Genomic DNA, 21,858 nt, shown 5'->3' with positions numbered 1-21,858 from the left:
GCTGAAGCAGACTTTGATATGCTGTGATTGACTTTGTTGTTGTTGTTTGTTAAAACACTATCAGGCCTTAGTACTGCCTTATCTTGCTGTGTTTACTATGAGTATGTTGGTTTTGCCAGCCTGGTCTAAGCAAATTTGCAGGTACAACTGTCTGCAAAAAGTGCCATCTGTATTCATGGTGACAAGAAGGGGCAGCATCTCCTCGCAGAGGTATAGCTGACACCTTCAGGCTTCCCTGCACAGTCCCATTTTTAAGCATCAGATGAAATAAACACAACTGGACCAAGGACAGTTTAAGCATCCATATGTGCACCACAAGTGGAAGAAATGAGTTCCAGGTTTGCTCGGGTAATCAACAATATTAGAGAAGGTTTTAAGAGTAGGGAAGAGATGGAAAGTGAGCAAGCAGCAAATAATGCATTTTCTAGAAGTCAGCATTCACCTGGTTAGATCTTGAAGATACTTGTAGTCTGCCTTGATTTCAGCAAGGCATTTGATACTGTCCCCCATGACATCTTTATAACAAAGCTAAGGAAGTTTGGGGTAGACGAGTGGACAGTGAAGCAGGTTGAGAACTGGCTGACTGGCAGAGCACAGAGGGTTGTCGTTGGCGGTATAGAGTCCGGTTGGAGGCCTGTAACTAGCGGTGTCCCCCAGGGGTCTGTGCTGGGTCCAGTCTTGTTCAACATCTTCATCAATGACCTTGATGAGGGGATAGTGGCCACCCTCAGCAAGTTTGCTGATGACATGAAGTTGGGAGGATTGGCTAACATGCCTGAAGGTTATGGAGCAAGACTTGGACAGGCTGGAGAGTTGGGGAGTCAGAAACCAGATGAAATTTAATAAAAGCAAGTGTAGAGTCTTGCACCTAGGGAGGAATAATTGCATGCACCAGTACAGGCTGGGGGATGACCTGCTGGAGAGGAGCTCTGTAGAGAGGGACCTGGGTGTCCAGGTGGACGACAGGTTGACCATGAGCCAGCAGTGTGCTCTCGTGGCCAAGAGGGCCAATGGCATTCTGGGATGCATTAAAAAGAGCGTGGCCAGCAGGTCAAGGGAGGTGATCCTCCCCCTCTACTCTGCCCTGGTGAGGCCTCATCTGGAGTACTGTGTGCAGTTCTGGGCTCCCCAGTATAAGAAAGACAGGGACCTCCTAAAAAGAGTCCAGCGGAGGGCCACAAAGATGGTGAAGGGCCTGGAGGATCTCCCCTATGAAGAAAGACTAAGTGAACTGGGTCTCTTTAGCCTTGAGAAAAGAAGACTGAGAAGGGGACCTGATCAAGGTTTATAAATATCTGAGGTGTGGGGAACAGAGTGGTGAGGCCAGACTCTTTTCATCAGTGTGTGGAGACAGGACAAGGGGAAATGGCCAGAAACTGCAGCACAGGAGGTTCTGCACAAATGTGTGCAAGAACTTCTGTACAGTGAGGGTGACGGAGCACTGGCACAGGCTGCACAGAGGGGTTGTGGAATCTCCTTCTCTGGAGATATTCAAGACCTGCCTGGACACCTACCTGTGCGACCTGGTGTAGGGAACCTGCTTTGGCTGGGGGGTTGGACTCAATGATCTCTTGAGGTCCCTTCCAACCCCTATGATTCTATGATACCATAGAACATATCTAAGTAGAGAACAACTGAAGTAGAGGTACTTTAGAAAGAAGCAACAACTGAGATTCATCCCAGGTGTGGCTCTGAAATGAAATTAATATTTCCCCTCATCTTTTAATGAGGATAATGTCATCAGACACAAAAAGTATGGAAATGTGAGCCATCCAAGACAGTCCACGTAAGTGTAGGGACCAGAGACTCTCTCTGAGTTATGTGTGAATTGAAGCATGGAAGTGTAGAGTTCTCATAAATCCGCTTAATATTTGTCATACTAATCATATGATTGCTGTGAAAATAAACTTGTTTTCCACTGCAAACAGAGAAGAAATATGGTGAAGGTAGTAGAGGTTTTTCCTAAAGATTTTGGCGAATATGAATTTGTCTAGAAGTTACTCAAGCTGTAACTTTGTTGTGGAATTAGAAATTGCTTGTTAAAGGAGAAGAAGCAGTATCAGTGCTCAAAGAGTAAATGGATGCCACTCCTGCACTTTTGTGCAGGGCTGGCTTGATGATGTGCTGTGTGGAAGAACTGTGTCTTTTCTACATCAATTTTGAGGTAGCTGCTGCATTTGCCAATAGTGCTCAGTCTGTTGCCAGTAGGGAAGACTGTACATTTTTAAGAACTGCTAAAAAACAGTAGAAAGTAAAAAGTGAGCATTAACTTTCTTTTTTTTTTTTTTTTTTTTTATAATGGGACATTTTAGAAACGTATTTTTTTTATTGTCTTTCAGCCATGGAAGAGTTAATAGTTGAACTGCGACTGTTTCTTGAACTTCTGGACCATGAATATCTGACTTCCACTGTCAGGGAGAAGAAGGCAGTAATAACTAACATTCTCCTGAGGATACAGTCATCAAAAGGTCAGTGTCAGGGGTGTGTTTTCTCGCTCACAGAGTGCACAGAATAAGTGAAATAGCTTTAAGGGCTGAAGACAAGCTCTAAATTGAGGAAAGACAGAGAGGCAGGGTAAAGCCAAAATGCAACTTTCCTGAATGCTTTTCTTCGCTGTCAACAGTAAAATACAGCAAAAGTAATTCTGGAAGTAACTTGGTTGCACGTGTGTAAATCCAGCCACAAAACGGTGCTAGAATGCTTTCACCTCTGTTGATATAGTGGTTACTTCATATTATTTGTGGCAACAGTTTTTTGTGCATTTTGATACACTGTCTTATAAAAGTCTTGTGCAGTGTACATCTCTCTTGAGACCCAAATCTATCAAAGGGCTTGATTGGTGCATGGCTGACACAGGAGTGCCAAGCAAGAGCTAGGAAATGTCTGGCAGCATGTTTGGTTTGTATTTTGCAAGTAGAATAGTATTCGCTTTCCCCTTCTCATCCTATCTAAAACCATTGTGATTGCACAGTCACTTTGATCTCCATCAAGATTATGGATTTACTACATAAATCAACCTTTCCATGGGGCTTTCTTTTACAAAGAATGCTCCTCACTATTTTTACTAATATTGCTCTTACATGTCCTTACAACAACACCTGTCTGTATAAAGAGACATCAGAGCAATATAACTTCTCTGACATTTGACAGCAGTTCTGTCACTGTAATCACCAAAAATTTAGGCTTTTGAAAAATGAGTGTTTTGAAGAAAAATGCTGTGCTGTGAGCAGCTGCACTTCTCACGTTTCTTCTCCAGTGCTAAAATATGGATTATGGTGTTTGATGCAGTCTTCCCCTCTTCAGTAAAGAAATTGTATTTGCCACAGTACTCAAGTCCAAAGAGAACAGCTGTGAAATGGTGATTGTCCTTTCAGTTTTGACATTCTTACAGACATCATTGCTTTTATTTTACTGATGAGAGAAGGAGGCAGGTACCAGGATCACATGGTGTGAAAGGGAGCTTCATGCTCCAGAAGCTGATTAAAAAACCCTGCAGTTCCCAAAACAGGTCTGTAGGTAAGAACTGGTAACAACTTGTTTAAAATATTTTAATTTCTCAATAAAGTTGTATGGATTTCCTGCATCAGAGCACCTTACCAGGTATATTTAATTTATGATTATTGATGTGGGAGAGGATAAAAAGACTCAGTAGCCATAGTTTCTATCTTTTAGCGCCTACCTCTTATGGTTTAGAGTCTGTTTCAGGATCTGTAACAAGATCCATTACATCCTACTACAAGATTCATCCATTAACAAGATCCATACAAGAGCCATATATTTAGTGGCAGGGCTTGGTTCAGTGCAGTTGTTAATGGAAAATTGCATCCACTTGTAGCAATTGCATTCAAGGATATACATTTTAGGCATTTCAAAGGAAAGGCATAAAGTGATTAAAGGATCCAGAAATATGCCTTCAAATTATCCTAAATGATGAATCATAATTAATCTTGGTGTAGGAAAGAGATGACTGAAAATGAGGTCTTAGACACAACAAAAAAGCCAGTGTTTAATGGCTGAATGTTTATTTCAAAGTGGAAACAAAGCACATTTTTTTGAGCACTGGAGATATGAATTAATGGAAGAATTTAGTAAGGTCTGCATGGCATTGCTAGCATTTTTTCAGGATGTAATATTTTGCAAAAGGTATGCTGTAGTTCAAGCAAGAATGAATTCAAGGAAGTCCTATAGCTCATTAAGCAAGAGGTTGTAGAATTATACTTTATGTGTCTATAAACTCTAGTTTAAGGAGTTGTAGTTTAAATAGAGCTTAAGCCAGCACAGCCTCTAAAAAAAGCATCCTGTTACTCTCCCCAGGCTACTCATTCCTGCTCATCGTGTGTTGCCGCTTCCTTTCTGCTAGCACAGGCATTGTTTGCTTTTTTTACCGGTTTGTTCCTGACCAGCTCTGGTTCAAACTGAGGCCACGCACATGCCTATGCTGGCACAGAGGAGAGGTTGGTGCAGGACAGGATCCAGGCGGGGAAGGAGCGGGGAGCCTCCTTGGGAGCCATCTTGTGCTGCATTAAATTGTATGAGACTGCAGAAGGAGTTGTGCACATGGACAGAGATGACCCTGCTGCTTTTTTTATCAGCTAACATTCAGTACTCCCATCCCTTTGAAACTATTCATCCCTTCATTAAAGTTAAAAGCAATAAAATGCTCTTTAAGCCCACAGAACCCTGTAACTAAGCTGAGTTGTCATTCCGAGTCTGTTTTTCGAAACATTGCTTTGCTCCACCCACACAGCTCCATGAGAGCTTGCAGATTGCTGGCACGGTTTCACAGCCCAAGGTCGGTGCTGAGTTCAGGCTTGTTATAGGCATTTGAAAAAATCAACTGTGTGAATCCAACAGTGTATTTCAATTGCTGAAGGAAGCCATTTAAGAACAACAGGGAATGGTAATGAAGGGTCAGTGCAGCTGGGAACTGAATAGATTCTTTCTAACATCTGGAAGTCAGCAATTATGTTTTTCTTCATAAAGGTGTGGAAATTATAATGATTGGGTTTTAGAAAAACAATTTAAACTGTTGCTTTCTTTTCAGTAAGCTCCTGAAGAAATCTTCAGAAATCTTTTGCCTTGTGTTCCTACACCTCCTAAATGCACACCACTCCCTTCACTTAGTACCCATCAAACAGAGGGAGCTGGTCCAGTCAGATGTACTCTTCAGGTTGTGGCTGCCAGGCCTGAACCTTCTGCACGTCCAAACCAGTGGTCACCCTGAGGAACTGGCAAAGCTATAAACCTTGTTTTTCTTCTGAATCTTGGTGTTCCCAATATACTGTAGGTCCGAACAAAACACTTGGTATTTCCTTGTGAAACTCAGACTTTCTTCCAAAAAACAAAGACATAAACAGTTTATTTCAGAGTAAGAGCAGTTAGTGAATTATTTAATATGATCATCAGTATCGCCTGTTTCTCTTATAAGGACTCGATGTCATAAATTTGTAATACTGACTTTGATGCAATTTGTTAAGAGAATGCAAATATTACAGCAGGTTCTTGCTAAAACCCACATAGTTTTGGGGGAAAAACTAGGTTTACAGAGTGAGTAAAATCCACTTGGAATATATGTATATATTTTAATGAAGAAATATATATATATATACCCTTCGTATTTGATTTTTGGTTGTTATGGAAGGCATGAGAATACAAATTCATCCTACGTAAGAAGGAACAAGTAAAAGTAAAAAAAAAAAAAAAAAAAAAAAAAAAGAATGTTTCCCAAGACTAATCCACATCTTGATTTGTAGGAAGAAAGAAGAATCTGTGGCCCTTAGAGACAGTTTGTTTTATCAGTGTTATTTTTCAGTCTATGACTTCACAGCCAGTGGGTCTGGGTTATTATGACAAGAAATGTGTCATCATTGATTACATTTTTTAGAATTACATGAACTTGACCAAAAGACATCCATTTGGCTATGTAAATATACATTGTAAAAACTTAACTAAACACTAGGAACTAAATTCAGTCTTGGAGTAAGTAGGGTTTGTCCCGTTGGCTGATTTTTTTTTTTTTTTTTTTGCAAAAGCATTGAGATGCACTCTAATCTCCCCTTAATATTCAGAAAAATAAACAGTACAGTGTTCCTGTGAAGTGAGTTTGAATGCAATTTAAATTATTATGTCCAAAGCAGCAGAAGTAGTGGCCACTCTCTTTCCTGACGGAGGAAGTAGACTGTTTTATCTGCTGTAAGCTGCTGTTCAGACTCTTCGGAGTGTTAAGCATGGTATCTTCCTCATATTGTTGGTTTTATCCATGATTCATGCCTCACAATATTTGATTTTTAGGTCTTTCAGTTCCAGATGGGTAGGCAGTTCAGCAAGATTTCCAGTGCATTTTTTCTCTGTCTGGTATTTGTTGATCCAAATATCATATATGTCATTATCACGTATAGTAAGCATGCATTTGCTGTGCTTGATTAAATTCCTGAATTCCCAGCATTCTTCAAGTTTTTCCTCAGTAACCAGGCTTGGGAGGCTGATTGTGAGCAGGACTGCATACCAGATTCCAGTGGATGATAATGTACATATAGAAAAAATTTCCTATTTGCATCCAGCGAGGCGTTAAGCGATATGTACTTTTCTTCCACAGGTTTTGAAGTAAAAGAACATGTGCAGAAACCAGAAGTTGCCAACAGCTTACCAGCACCTCCTCAAATGCCTCTGCCAGAAATACCTCAGCAGTGGCTGGTGAGTGTTAATTTAGATATATCATTATATATATGAGAGAATGTTTTTGTGATAAGGACTAACAGTAATGGTTACAAGAGGAAGGAGCCTGCAGGTCCAGGGAAATGGATATTCCTTACAGCACCACTCTGGTTAAGGGAGTCGTGTTCAACTTGCAGAAGAGAAGGCAAAAAAATCCACTGGGGTAAATTAAGTGTGGAATCCCAGTCTTTTTTTTAGTTTTCAAGATTAGAGTGGCAAAAGCCTGAGCAACTTAATCTTAACTTCACGGGTCACCCTGACTTGTGGAGATTGTTGCCCTAGCTGATCTCATGGGTCACAGACAGATTTTTAGGATTTAAGGACTTGTTTTCCCAGTTCTAAGTCTTAAGAGAAGATTTCTTCTTGGTACTTGAAAAATGAAAGTGTAAAGTACGGGAAGAATGCTTCATTTTTTTCACAGAACTCTTAGTGCCCTTCTGTGTTCAGTCTTCAGGCAGGAAATTCCTGGCAGAATAAGCAGCAGTGTAAGTTCTTGGTGATGTTTATAGCAAAGATACTGTGCAGAACTTCAGTTCCTGCAGTTGGGAGCAGCTGTCTTGTAAAGAAATGAACTATCAACAAGTTTTCGTTCTTCTCTGTTACTGCTCAGCTACTACTTTCGAGTAGATTTGAAGGAACATTTCCAACATTTTGTAGAGAAGCATATGCAAATAATGATCTGTCCTATTGAAAGGGGAACGTAATCTTAGCCCTGCTATTGATAAATTATCCATCTTTTATTAATTTGTCGAAAATATTGTGCATTGGTAAGGATAATCAAATACTCTACTGAGAAAAACTTCATTCACTGACATGAAGAGTGCATGGTGAAGGCAGAACCCATGAAAAACTAGAACACCTTCATTTTAATGTGTTACTCTGTTATTACATCTCTGCCCAGTGCTAAGAAGCAGCTTACCTAGTGTATAAAACAGTACCATATTATGAACATAAGAACAGACTTATCAGATCAAAGTCTTGGTCAGCTCTTAAAACCTTTTAACTTTTTTGATAGTGAGCAATGCTACACACTACATACTGCAGAACAAATTAGAAACAAAAAAGGATTTCACGTAAAATATTATAGTTTCTTCCTAAATGCTGCCAGCTCCTGGTTTGTGACCTGGAACAACATTTTTTTTAATTTAATTTTTTTAATTTAATTCCACCTAGTGCAAAGAAATGCTCTCAAACCATTATAGGAAGGTAATATTTATGCTAGAAACATACGAAAAGAGAGCTGATGTATATACAAATGTCATTTAAAATGGATGCTGAAAAATAATTATGCATGAATTTGAGTGGATGCAAAAGTGATCTTATTAACGTGCAACGAAACCTGGGGAATCCATTTCATGGTTAACAGTGCCTGAAAGTGATTATTTTTTTCTTTAATTCAGTATGCATATAGCATAAATTACAAGGGAAATGGTTGATAAGAGGGAGAAAAATTATGCAAAATGCACAAAACTTTGACATGTAGATTTCATAAGCTCAAGCCAATTGAGCTCTTTGTTCTTCTGTATGTGTATAGGTTCAGTTTAATAAATTGTTTCTGAAATTCAGGTTGTTTTTTTTTTAAAGACACTAAACCTACCTTTCCTTTCTCATATTAATGTGTGAATTCCCTTAAAGTTGGTAAAGCTGCAGTGGGTGAAATGGTGTGAAGCATGAATTAGGTCCAGTAGGTCAGCACTTTTCTGCAGGAGTTATATTCAGTTTAGGTTTCAGAGAAACAGAAATAGTATTCTGAGATACAGAGAGGATTAATATGGAAGCCTGCTCTGGAGCATGTTTTTATTCTGTTGAGTCTGCCAAAGTGGTGTTTGGATGTGACCCTCCTCCCTGACCTGCCAGAAACAGCGTGGGCATTTTCATCTCAATGAAGTCACAAAGCTGTTTTTTCACAGTAGTGGAAGCTGATTTTTATTCCTGCAGTTCCAGTAATGCAGTCAGGCTGCCATGGTTCATGCCTCCACCTCACTTCTTAGTGCTACTTTGAGATCAGCAGGAAAATGTTCCAGGCTTCTTGCTGTCTTTCCTTATCCAAATACAGGTAACGATTTGCTTTATTTTAAGACACAAACACGTTGTAATTTGTAAAAAAAGGATGACAGACTACTGTAGTCCTGCAAAAGACCAGGTGGAGCCAGAGTGGAAGGCCAAACCTTTTGGTTTTCAATCTTTGGACAACGAGGCAAGCTCAGATCCCAATCTGAATGTTTAAAAATTTATCCTGAAGTCATGTTGAGCCAATGGAATTGATCACTTTTTATGTGGAAACCTTTCCCTGCTAGATGCTTCTTTGTTAGACCTTCATTATTAATAGATATGACCATATACTTGTGTATCATGTTTCTTTTTACATTAGACTTGACATCACTGATAGTGTCTGAGATCTGATTTTCACTTTCATTAATGCTCCTGTATGGTGATTTTCAATTAACCCTTAATCAGTGGGCTCCTAAAAATATGTTCATGATGTTGCCAGTCTCTATAGAAACTTTACGTAATTACATGATTTAGTGACAATAATGTGTTACCATGACTTTTTATAGACCAAACTTTCACAGTCCATAGGAGGAAATCCATTGGGCCCACCAGAGGATAGGAAGTTATGCTCCAAGATACTCTTCTTCACATTACAAGTTGGAAATCATGTTGTATGGCACTTGGTTTAATCAGCCATTCAGCACAGAGGCCAACTTGTCCACTTCCTAAATAATCTAGTGGTGGTCTCAGTATTCAGTAGAAACAATGGTGCTGCTGGAACACAGGAATTTATTGGAAGTGGGAATCAATAAGATAAATAAACTATGTACTGTTTTAAAATCTAAGTTTTTAGCTCAACAATTATTGAACATGATGGAAATTAAAATTTCATTTATACCAGTGTTTCTTTTTAAGGCACTCAAGGGAGTGCATTGAAAAATGTTTAGTCTGAATTGATGTTTAAGCTTTTACTTATGTAAAGACATGTGGGTGGGAAGGAATTCAATCCTCCTTAAAGTAGTGCCAGGAGCCAGAATTATGTGTGGGCAGGTGCTGTGCAAGATTTCCTCTGCAGATCTGTAAATAGACTTGCATGTTTGCTCAGGCTGAATCTTATATCATTTTTATTGTTCATCAGTCTGTGAACAATGATCATAAAATTCATTTTATTTAGAGACATGGAGTTAATATTTAAAATGATGACTCCAGTTATTAAAATGCATTGAGGCCCAGAGTTTATTCCTGAACTCACTGGGCTTTGGACTAGGTCTTTAAAAACAGAGGCAAAGTTGAATCTTAGATATACTGTAAGAAAGCAAGAATCACATGATCTTGTAGAAATTCTTTTTTTGCTGTATACACTCCCTTGCCTCTGTCTGTTCAGGCTCTTATGTCAGGTTTAGATAGCACTGGTCTTCCCTTGCTTTAGTCCTTGCAGATAGTTCCTTCAGATAGACAGCAAAGTAAAAGCTGCAGATAAAGGATGTGAGCACGAGGGGTATCTCAGAGTCCTACTGCAGAACTCAACTTAGAAATGAAAATATGTGCTAGCTAGCTCAAATACAGAGCTAGCAGGTAATGAAGCTTTGCCTGAGACAGCGGCAGAGATCATTGTGTGAAACACAGTTGAGTTGGTTATTTATTATTATTGGTCATTCTTGAGTCTGCTTACTTGTGTATTTTAGCCTGTTTTCTCCCTCCAAATCAGCACCTCATTGCACACTGCATCTCTGCACAGAAAGGATAGGCAAGAGGCAGTGTTAGACATGAGGTTTGGAGCAATAGCAGAGTTCTGTGAGACCCTTCACAGTGCTGCTGTGCATTTAACACTGGGATCTCATCACTGCACTACTGCTAAGTTACCTTGAAGTACTGAGGCAACAGAATGATATCTGGTACTTCCTGCTGCTCTGATACACCAGAGGAATACTGGCATAAATTATTCACAGCGTGACAGTGACAGAGCAATCCTAGCCTCTAAGCATTTGGTTGCCCTATTACATTTGACAATCAGTGATTTCAGCACACTGTGCCATCCAAGAAAATCAAATATGAACAGCATGCATAGCTCTTTTGCATGATTTTCACAGTATAATTGGATATATATTTTGTTTTTCCTGGAATATCGACAATTTAATAGTTATTTAACTGCAACAAGTGTCCAGCAAGATGCCAGAACCCTGTAGATATAAATCAAAAGGATAGGTCATCTTCCTCCAACCCTTTCTTGCAACACTCACAGTCACACTGTAGGAGTGTTTCATATAAATGAGTTTCCCATTGTGGGGATGTGACTTGACAACCTCCCTTTATCTGGCTGCCTGTCAGATATTACTCTCAGATATTTATTAAAAATGCTGAAAGGAGATAGCGTCCTTGAAGCAGAAAAAAAAATCATCTGAAATCAAAAGGATTTTTAAGGTGATATATTATCAGTCACATTATTCATTATTTGAACTAACAAACAGAAAAAGTGCTAATCTTAAAGATCTTTTCAAATGTGCATTTAGGTTTCTGGCAAACAAAAGCAAGGGCTTTCTGTGTCAGATGGGAGCTCATGAATCTTTATTTCGTCTTGCTGATAAACAGCTGAATATCAGTTGTTATTCTCTGTTCTTCTTAAAAGATAATCTTAAGACTGTGTTGGCCTTGGATGTATTTTCCTTGTGGAAGATTTTTAGAAGCAACAAAAAGAAATTTACCAAAAAAATAAATGGTGTAATTCAGAGCAGGGTAATACCTTCCATCTGAACAAATCTGTATAAATTCTTCAGTAACAAAAGAACTAGAAAGTCCTATTTGATTACTGATTCCAGTGGCTGCTATTCCAGATAATTATAAAATATGAACTCTTCCTGAAACTCAACCAAAAGCTATTCCTTAGCTTTTATGTTTATTTTTATAATTCACTATTTATTTTTGAAAGGCTGTTCCACTGTGTTGTCAGCTTTTGTCTTTGTATTTATGTCAGTTTTTTCCCTCACTTTGGTAAGTCTGTCTTAAATCACAGTCATAATCTTCCCAGATTTCATTTCTCTACACTGCATGTAATAAAGGCTCTATAAGTTTCATTTCTGAAGTATAGATTCATTGTCTTGAACTAGTTCCCATATCAGTATTTCTCTAGTTTCATGTTCTTGTTTGACCAGAAGTGACCAGAAGAGCAGTCCTCTGGGCGTGGTTTGGATGTGGAATAGTTTCTGTGTTTATGTATGTGACTGCATTAGGTACAAGGAAAGATGCATGTTTGTACCCTTTTTCTTTGTACTGACCATGTCTTCCAGGATACCACAGCTGCCATTCCCAGTTTTCTTCCATGAGGTTGGTGTGTTATTGTTGATTATTTATTTCACATTTGCAAATGGTATCACATAAAAGTTTTAGTTGAAAATCTCCTCATTTCATTCATAATACACCTTTACAGTATTTCAAAGCTTTCTTGATATCCAAGTTGACAGAATGACTGATCCCAACTATCTGTACCTGGAACTCACAATCAAACTGGATGAGTTCAGTTTCAGCTTAAAGTAGGATTAAACTGCTTTACAATGTTCTTCCTGTGATCACTGTGAAGCTGTGTGCTCTCTTTTCTGTCTTTACTAGTTGCTAGTGGTCTTTGAACTTTATAAAAGAAAGCTACTAAATTACTAATGCCACAGATTTGATAGGGTATTGTCCCACTACCCACTGTTTTCTAACCTTCTCATGTCTTTGTTCTCAGGTTTTTGATTTCTTCTTTCTATACTGTACTTCTCCATAAAAGCACCTTCTCTATGCTGGTAGAATCATAGAATCAGTAAGGTTGGAAAAGACCGCTAAGATCATCTAGTCCAACCATCAACCATCACCCCATGCCTAACTAACCCATGTCTCTCAGTGCCACATCTACAAATTTCTTCCCTAGGCGGCCTGTTCCAATGCCTTGTTCAGAGAAGACATTTTTCCTAATATCCAGCCTGAACCTCCTCTCATGCAACTATTTGCTTTCCTAAACATGCTTTTTAATGTGCTGTACATAAATACATGGCAAAGGAATTAGGCCAGTAAGTAGCAAGGTCTTCTCTTGTTTTGTTTAATGCCCTTAGAGAGTATCATTCCAATGGACGTGGTATTGCTTTTCTCACTCTGCTGCTTTGTCCTGTCTGCACAGCCATGCCAGGTACTTGGATGAGCTTATAAGCACAGGCTCTTTGAGCCAGAATAACCACCTCTGACTGATGGCCCCATACTACTTAAATTCGGTTTCATCTTTCTCATGTAATATGCACAAAAGTGTTTCCTACCATCAATTAAAGACCATTTCTTGTTACACCCAGACCCTTTGTCTGATATGAGTCAGCGGAATTATTTTGTCTATGTGACACTTCCAGACATATGTGTAATAGTCTTTTATTATAAAATCTGAATGGAACAGGAATACTGTGTTTGTGTTTCTGGCTCATTCTTTTTTTGCTTTTGAATTTATTCCTTACATCTTTTGTTGCTTCCATGGAGTCTGCAGTTTATTTTCACTTTTGTCTTCCATAGAGTTTAACTTCTTCTGTGGTGCGTTATGTGCTCCAGTTCTCTCAGTTTTAATATCTTAAATATTAAATACATGCAAATCAATCACATGCAAATTAAGTGCCTCTGCTCCTGGCTTGATTATTTTATAAGTGTTTTCCAGACAGTCTTCAAATCAAGCTGTGGAGCCACAGTATACCCTGATTCATTCCTTAAATGTAAGCAAGTCTGTTCAGATCCTTTCTCCATCATGTTATAATTTTTTCTTGGTAGATTTTATTAGACACTCCTGCATCATCAGACATGTTCCTGGCCAGCTTCAGGTGCACATCCACGCCCTGGAGCACTGTGCCAAGTGTGTACCTTCTTGCTGTTTGTCTTTTTTAATTTTTTTCAGGATGTTTATATCCATCCTCTTACTGGTAGCCACTTCTGCTAGCAGGCAATTTTGCTTCTGTATGCTTTTCTGAGCAAATTCATCTTTTTTCTGCATCTGTGAACTCCAGACTACCAAATGTCACAGTCTGACAGTTTTGCAGTAGTAATTCAGCCTTATTTAGTCTTGGAAATAATTATAAGAGCCTCTTACCACTCCTGTGAGCCACATTTGTTTGTTATCTGTCTGGCTGGTTATTGTCCTTTGTCAGATGTGCTCAGAGACTGAAAAGAGGAATTGTTAGACTTTTTCTTCAGATGATTTGCCTTCTGGTTTCGTAGGGTTTAGCCAACAACTCAATAAATTAATAGCCTTGAAATACAGAGCTGAGGTCAAATGAAGAATTCTTCTTGGCTTTTACTTGTCTATGCTCAGGCTAACATTTCACTTCTGCACAGCTCAATATGCTCTTAATGTCCCTCACAGTCAGCATTTTTGTCACAAATAAATCTCTGGGCCATTCATGTCCTTAATTGCTGGCAATAAACAGCAATTTCTTTTTAGTGTCTTAGTGATGGTGACTTTATGTAATGGCTTTCACAACAACTCCAAGTGCCCGATGAGCAGTGGTGCCCAATTTTCAGCCATTACTGTAGTGTGATGAAGCCTAGTTGAAATGTACGGTCAATTTTCCAATTGTACTGGCACTCAATTTCTCAATTCACCTTGCCTTCTGGACATCTATTATTTATTTATTTATTTTTTACATCTAGACAGTGGAATCACTCTTCTTCCTCCCAGGCTGGGTATATGGTTGTATGGGGATCAATTGGAAGCTTGCTCTGATGCAAAAGGGACATATATGTGTCAGGGCCTCTTGACATTCCACATTTGCCTGCTGGCTTCTGAATGGTGTTATTATGCACTCCTCCAGTCTCATGTTGCTGTTTTGTGGCACTTTTGGGTTACACAGCAGCTGCCCCACTACTCAGCTGGGCTTGAGCTGGTGGCTCATCTAATGACATGTGTGAGCACAGTTGTGGAACTGGGTCTGTCAACAGTGTTTGCTTCTGTTAAAGTTGCTGCTTTACACAGGAAACCTCCATGTCCAAAATCAATGCGTAAATGGAAGTGTTTCTTTCTATTTCCTGTTATCGTGAATTTCTTCATTGGGGTGTAAAGTGATTTTATAACATCAAGCTCTGGAGGATGACGTTTCTTTTCTTCTGCCTTTCATACCACTATGCATGCTATATTCTGTTGTATGCTCAGCAGGTATCAGAGAGACTATCCCTAAAAAATTACTACCTGTCTTGGTAATCTCTGGACAGAAGGGGGAAATGAAGAATTTGGTCTCCTGGGATAAAGCGTTTATTTGTGGTCTGTGGAACACAGAAGAGTAGGCGGAGAGGTAGATCATATTAAGCCACAAAACTAATATCTACACACTAAGTCTACTTCATAGTGTCTGGTAAAATGAGCTTTTACGTGCAGATAAATGTTCATTGGAGATACCTGTTTATTTCTCTTGGCAGTACCTCCTATGTATTGTTGTTTGACATCCAACAAACATCCCAGTTTTTAGTGTCTTCAGAAATCTCACTTCTGTAGTGTAATCATCACCTCTCCCTCTTGTTGGTTTCAAGAAAAACATTGCTCTTTTTTTTTTTCTCAGACCCAGCACCTGTCAAACACCTTTATCAGTTGTTTCAACAGTATCTGATTCATCTTTGTCCTTCTTCCTCCACAGAGATAAAAATAATGGTAGTGTTTTTCTAACTCTGGTCTAATTCCTGTGATTGACCAAGTTATTTGCTCTGAAAGGCAGCATTCTCTAACTGTCTTCCCTGTGGCCTGTTGCAAAAAATGTAAGAGTAAAAATGTGTACTAGTGTCTTTTGTGCGAGTTGCCAGGTCTTTCCTCCTGATACCACTCAAACTACACATTCTATGGTTTTTTGAGACATAATCCTTTTATATAATACATAAATAGTTTAGTATTCTCATGGACTTTTTATTTTCGGTTCAGCTAATGAGAAGTTATTCAATCAAGAATTATTCCAGTTCCTAACTCATAACTTTGCTATAGTTATGAAAAAAAATTGCCAAGTTGAAAAAAAATTAAGCAATGCAACTAGCGATAGTAAAACAAATATAAATATTATTAAGTAATATCAGAAAGCTCACATTTTACTTTTCTTGGTGCTCAAAGATGTATGAATTCCATAGCTCCCAAAAAGATGTATCTGTTTACGATACAATTTTGAGTAAGACATTTTTATTTTGTATTTAATCAGTTGTATTTTCTTTCAGCCTTGCTTTAATCAAAAGTATTTAGTGTTGGATGTTTCTGTTTCTCCTAATAATCTCTTTTCTTTTTTTCAAAAATATATATTTTTTTTATAATTATTTTCAACTTTGTTACGGCAGGAACTGCAGAATGCATTTCAGAACCAAGGGCTGGGTAATTCAGCAATAGATTCCATCTGTGTTGACATTGGCTGCACAGTACAGCCCGCCCCAGCTGCATGAAGTAACAGTGCTCCAGCAGGGTCGAATTCAGACAAGCACCATTTGTGTTTCATTTCCTTTTTTTTTTTTCGTTCTGAATAACATTTTGTCTAAAAATAAGCTTTTTTTTCTCTCTCTTTTTCTTTCTTTCCTAATCTTTATTGGAACCTCTTCTTTGTTTCTGGATAGTATTGAAACTTCATTGCAACGTCAAGATAAAATTGGAATGATACTCCTGATGGCTATTTCCTGGGTGAATTAGGTTTAATAATGATAGGAATTTCATATAATATCTATACATCTGATAGGGAAAGCAGTTTGAGGCTACTCCAAGATATTAATATATTTGTCTGATATGAGGCGGTACGAATCTTTACTGCCCCAGGAAAAAACCTTGACAATGGCTCTGTAAAGAGAAAATAAAAATAAGAATATTGAAAATTCCTTCTGAGGCAGTTCTCCATATTGTGTCTAACAATTCAAGCCATGCAGAGCTGATTTGTGCAGGTGTATTGTGCAGAATTCGTGATGTGCTGTTGATTTTCCAATGTTAGCTAACACACATAATGTTTTAATGTCTTATGGCTGTTGCACAGCAGCAGATAACCTTGAAAGACTCTAATTGTGATGATATGCAGAGTTGCAGTTTGCTGTTTTCAACAGAATCACAAGGAAATTGCACTAAAAATCCCTTTTTTCTTCATTATTTTGCTTCTTTGACAGATAATTTCTCATGCAAAACTGGTCTCTGATGAAAATCCATTTGGTTCACACTGTAGATAACAGTAATTTCCTTCTCTTATCTGTAATTGAGTGTGACATACCAAGTTGGCTATATCATTTGATATAGAAATAATATTAGTGTAAAAGTCAATCTGGCCAAGAATTTTTGTGTCAGTCACAAATCATTTCATTGGTCAGAAGGAAATTTCTGCGGCGTGATGGCAAGCTAGCACTCAATGAACTGAAGTGTAGATTTTTTCCTTTTCTTTCTGCGCCATTGGGAATTCATAAGCATTTACCTGTGAGGTGAAATAACCTATTGTTTATAAATTTAACTACAGAGCATTCTTAGGTTGGTATTCATCTAGTTGAGAATTAGGTGTCTGGCATGGGCATGTAGTCAGTGTCATGTCTGGCTCTGAAATACAGAGAGATGAAAGTGCCAAAGAAATAATTTAAAGGCAGACAATGTCATGTTACTAATGCTCAAGTTCCTCCCAGATGACTTACACCTATAGCAAAAGAGGAATCTAGTCACTATGTATTCACCTTTATTATCTGCAAAAAGGCTTCGTGCCCTTCCTTGACTGTTCTGCCCATCTAAGATTTGAATGGTGTTCCAGAAGTGTCTGTATCTGGTCTTGATCAAAGCCCACCTGACTAGTTTCTTACTTTATTATCTCTGTTCTCTGAGTTTTGAGTCTCGTGAAGACAAATACATTTATTTCATTGTGTGACAATTTCTTGAAGAACTATTACTGCAGAAATAGGATTGCTTATAAGTTACATTTTTGTAATAATGCAATAAACCACTGGCTTTGGCAAAAGACATAAGTTGTGGGTGCTCTGTCTGCATGATGTATATAAAATGCAGTTGTTATGTTCTTTGCTTATAAAAAAATAAAGAACAGTCAAGTCATAAGGAAGAAGTCACAGAATACTAAATTTACTTTGCTACTGTATCAGCATACCAGCAGTTGGTCAGCTTTAAATTTAAAACAGGTTTATTTTTAGGAAATAAGCATTTCAGAATTTGACCTGGTATTTGAAGTATTTATTATATTATATGGTAGTTTCTTGATGTTCCAAATTATTTGTTATTTGTTGCTTAGCTTTCTCCAAGTAAAGAATTAATATATATGTTAAGAATTAACTTGCCATTGAAAAACATCATTAAAAGATAGGATATAAGTTAACTCCTAGATATCTACCAGCCCATATTTTCTAAACTGTACAATCAACGTTTTTTTTTTTTTTTGCTACTATAATTTAAATTATTTTAGATGCAGAATAGTAGTAAATCTAATAAATAATCCTCAACACAGTAAAATGGCCTGTGCACATAGGTCTTTCCTACACAGATCTTCTAAGTTTCTAGCTCTTAGAAAACTGTATCTTTTCAGTATTTTGGATCGTATTGTGTCCCAAAGGACTCAGTTCGAGTACATGAGAGAAAGTACTGCTTCCTTATTATGGGCAGAAGTAAAAGTTTGAAGAATAATCAATTCACTTCCCTGCTTCAAATCTCAAAACCTACTTATTATTGTTAAATTATAACATTATATAATTCAGCTTGAGATTTAGATTTGTTTTTCTTCTAAAACCTGCTACTCTACAGAATACATCTTATTCAACAGACAACATCTAACTCTCCTTCAGAGCCTTGCCTTTGAAGATAGTTAAGAAGTAGGTAGACAGTTATGTATATAAACCAAATGGCTATGCTTGTGACTCTGTGTATGTATGTGTACAAATATATAAAATCAGCCTTAAAAGCTAATCATAAGCAGATGTTCTGACCACGTTTATTTTAACACCTTATTATTTAATTACGTTCTCTTTTATCTTTTTTTTTCCTTCATTTAGCCACCAGATAATGGGCCACCACCATTACCAACATCTTCACTTCCTGAAGGCTATTATGAAGAGGCAGTGCCACTTAGTCCTGGGAAGGCTCCTGAATATATCACTTCCAGTGAGTAGTATATATCCAGATTAGTTTCATAGCAATTGCTAATTCTAGTGTCTTTCAACTTTTTAAGGATTCAGCAGTTGTATTTCTATTAGTGCGTGGTCTTATGTCATAAGTGTAGTTTAACTGTCCTCAACAGCCATCCATTGTTTTGGTATGGAGAAATATTTTTATCTGCACGAACCAGGCTCCTTTTAGAGGAAACTAAATCAGGAGCTGCAGGTTAGTTACACCTTAATGTTTCAACTGCTGTTGAAGGCAGAAGGTCCAGACTGGTCCTCTGGGCATATCTAAAGCATGAATGTGGTGGGGACATTTGAACCAGGGGGTTCAAAGCATTGTCCACTGCTCTAAACTATTGATAGTATAAACGTAGAGGTCTCAGAAATTGGTCTTGATTGGCAGATCTATTGTTATTCTCTTCTTGCACTGATTTACTTGCTAAAGTATACAGATAAAAATAAAAGATTATATTCTCTAAAGTGAGCGATTATTGAACATATGCAGAATTTCTGTTGATTTGATGATGCAGGGACACATCATTTATACTGGCGCCCATAAGCCATGTTCAGTTCAGTGCACATCAGTGTTATAGTAACTACTCATTTTGTGCAGAAAGCATAGGACAGTCCCCCAGCTGACCATTAGAACTTCCTTTGGCAGCTCACAAATACTCTGTCAAATTGCAGTACTTAATGCAAAGAGTCATTGCATTTAAGTGGAGACAGGATGAGGGCACAGTGATGAGAATATACTCATGGTGTTTTATAATAAAAAATTGCAAAGGTTTTCCCTTTTGCTACTCTTTTTTATTAGGTGGGGTAATTTAATATTTGTGTGTGGCCTATTTGTGTGTGTTTGTGTTCCAAAGATTAAAGGGATATATGCCCTCATTTTTAGCTGTTTTTATTATTTGAACCAAAGCAAAAGCATAAAATAATATTTCTGTCCTTAAAATACTTGCATGGGAGTCACCTTAAAACATAAATTAGACATTTGTACGCTTTGTGGCAGAGAAATTTGCTCATCATTTTGCATTAGTTCTAAACATAAAAACCAAACCAAGGTAGCTGACAGTTCTTAATTTAGCTGGGAAATTTCAAGATAAGAAGGAATTTCATATAATGCAAAGTAAATGAAAGAAACTTAGCAGGGCAAGCAGGATCCCTCCTCTTCTTACCTTGCTTGAAATTCTGCAGGGTGGTCCTGCAATCTGGTGAGCTGCTGACTTATGTTTTGTCATTAAACAAGTCATACTCAGGCAGGAAAATATTAATAGCACAGATATTAATGGCACAGCTAAAGGATCACCTAGGAAAAAATATGGCACAGTATGAAACTGATATCTTTTTCTACTTAACCACCTAAATCCATAAAAATATTTAGGATATCAGCCTGCAAATTTCATTAATACTTCCATAAATGTTAATGTATATACCCAGACATCTGAAGCTTTTTTACACTAATTTATTAGTGTCACTCTGTGATTTTCTAAATTTTCTCATGTCCTTTACTTTTAATTTATATTAAAAATCATCCATTCTTCTTCCATAATTAAGTTGCTTTTAAATTCAATATACTATTAGTAATTTATTTCCATTCAATCAAAATTTTCACAAAACGTAGTGTATATGGCTATTAAAATAAGCCACCAAATCACTGTATTAACCGAAGATGGAAACTATGGCTAATCAGACTGCTGAAATAGAAACCATAACAGCAAGTTTTGGAGGTATAAGAAATGAAAGAATAAGCTGTTAAATAGCTGTTGGGTTAGATGCAGTTATCTTAAGCAAGTATTCCTACAGACTGTTTTTGTAATATCATTAGTAACAAGGAAGCATTCATATTATATACTATACCTAGAAATCATTAAAGTCACTTAGACTTCAAATTAGACACTGGGATTTGACAAAACCCAAAACCAGTTTATTTTGGACAGATGTTTTTCACCTTTTTTCCTAAACGGTCTTAATATTTCTTTCCTTTCTCCCCGCCACCTCCATCCCAAAACGCTAAGAGCCCGTTGACACGTGCATGTGCACAATACATTTTCAGACCTTAATTATAACTTCATCTATATAGTTTTTAAACCTTTCTTTGAATTGAAGATAAATAATTGTGTATGCTTTTATGCCACCACAGATAAGCTTGATTTGGAAGTTAAGAGCTCTGGATGTATCCTGTTGTCACTTACACATTGGCTGGGAGAGGTGCGCAATAAACTCACCAGCAGTTCTGTCCCTTGTCTTATTTCTGATTGCCATGGGTCCCCTCCTCTGTGTATTTGGATGAAATTTTAGTTACTGGAAACATTCCAAGCAATTCTCCGTGAAAATATGTGCCACTGGATAACAAATGTTTCTTCATGTCTCAGTTATTATCTGAGGGGCTTCATATATACCCTCATAATCAATTAAATATGCATGGTGAAATTGAGGGCTCTGTAGTGATAGAAAAATAGTTTTGTAGTAGAGGGGACTGCTAGAGAGCTGGCGACTTTATTGAAAGCTTGAGGAGATAGTGTAATTAAAAAGGAATCTTGCCACTACATCCTGAAACATGGGGCAGGATTAAACTACACCAACTAAACACATAACAAGGTGGGTTTTTTTGCATAATGATTTCAACTAAAACAGAATCTGTAGTCAGGGAACATCATCATCTATCCAACATTAATCATATCTCTGCAGGTGCTGTAATGCAGTGTTTATTTCATAATGTGCTGTAGTAATATTTACATTTCTGTGCCTACATTTTGCATTATGCAGTCAGTGGGATTAAGAAGTTTTCTCTGTGAAAGAACTACAAAAGATGGAAGTATCTCCAAGTAACACTTTGAAGATAATAAAGCTATTTGTTCCAAGCTTTTTTTTTCAATTAAAATTCACAAGGCTTCGACACCTTCTGTCTTCTATAGAATTTTATAATGGAACCACATCTTTTATTCAATTAGCTTAATGTACTGATATTACTAAGCATGGAAACAGTAGTTTGTTCATGGCTGACATTCAAAAGCCTTAGTTTAAAAAGGCACCCTGTTGAGCTCTTCAGTTATTTCAGTACAC

At 37.6% G+C, this 21,858-nt stretch overlaps 1 protein-coding gene across 1 annotated transcript in view; it reads left to right on the top strand.

Annotated features, from left to right (window-relative positions):
- Window positions 1–21,858, top strand: part of AFAP1 (actin filament associated protein 1) — a 275,636-nt gene that overhangs the window by 48,086 nt on the left and 205,692 nt on the right. Inside the window, exons 2-4 of the mRNA XM_065735812.1 lie at window positions 2,340–2,468; window positions 6,596–6,693; window positions 18,685–18,793. Of these exons, the coding sequence (XP_065591884.1) occupies window positions 2,342–2,468; window positions 6,596–6,693; window positions 18,685–18,793 (334 nt within the window). The 5' untranslated portion in view covers window positions 2,340–2,341. The remainder of the gene's footprint in view (window positions 1–2,339; window positions 2,469–6,595; window positions 6,694–18,684; window positions 18,794–21,858) is intronic.

The sequence above is a fragment of the Cyrtonyx montezumae genome, unplaced genomic scaffold (assembly GCF_038088225.1).
Source record: "Cyrtonyx montezumae isolate F1298 unplaced genomic scaffold, pur_monq_1.0 scaffold_2, whole genome shotgun sequence".
Taxonomy (NCBI): domain Eukaryota; kingdom Metazoa; phylum Chordata; class Aves; order Galliformes; family Odontophoridae; genus Cyrtonyx; species Cyrtonyx montezumae.
The sequence above is the reverse complement of the archived record's forward strand: the minus strand, read 5'-3'. Positions and strand labels throughout refer to the sequence as shown.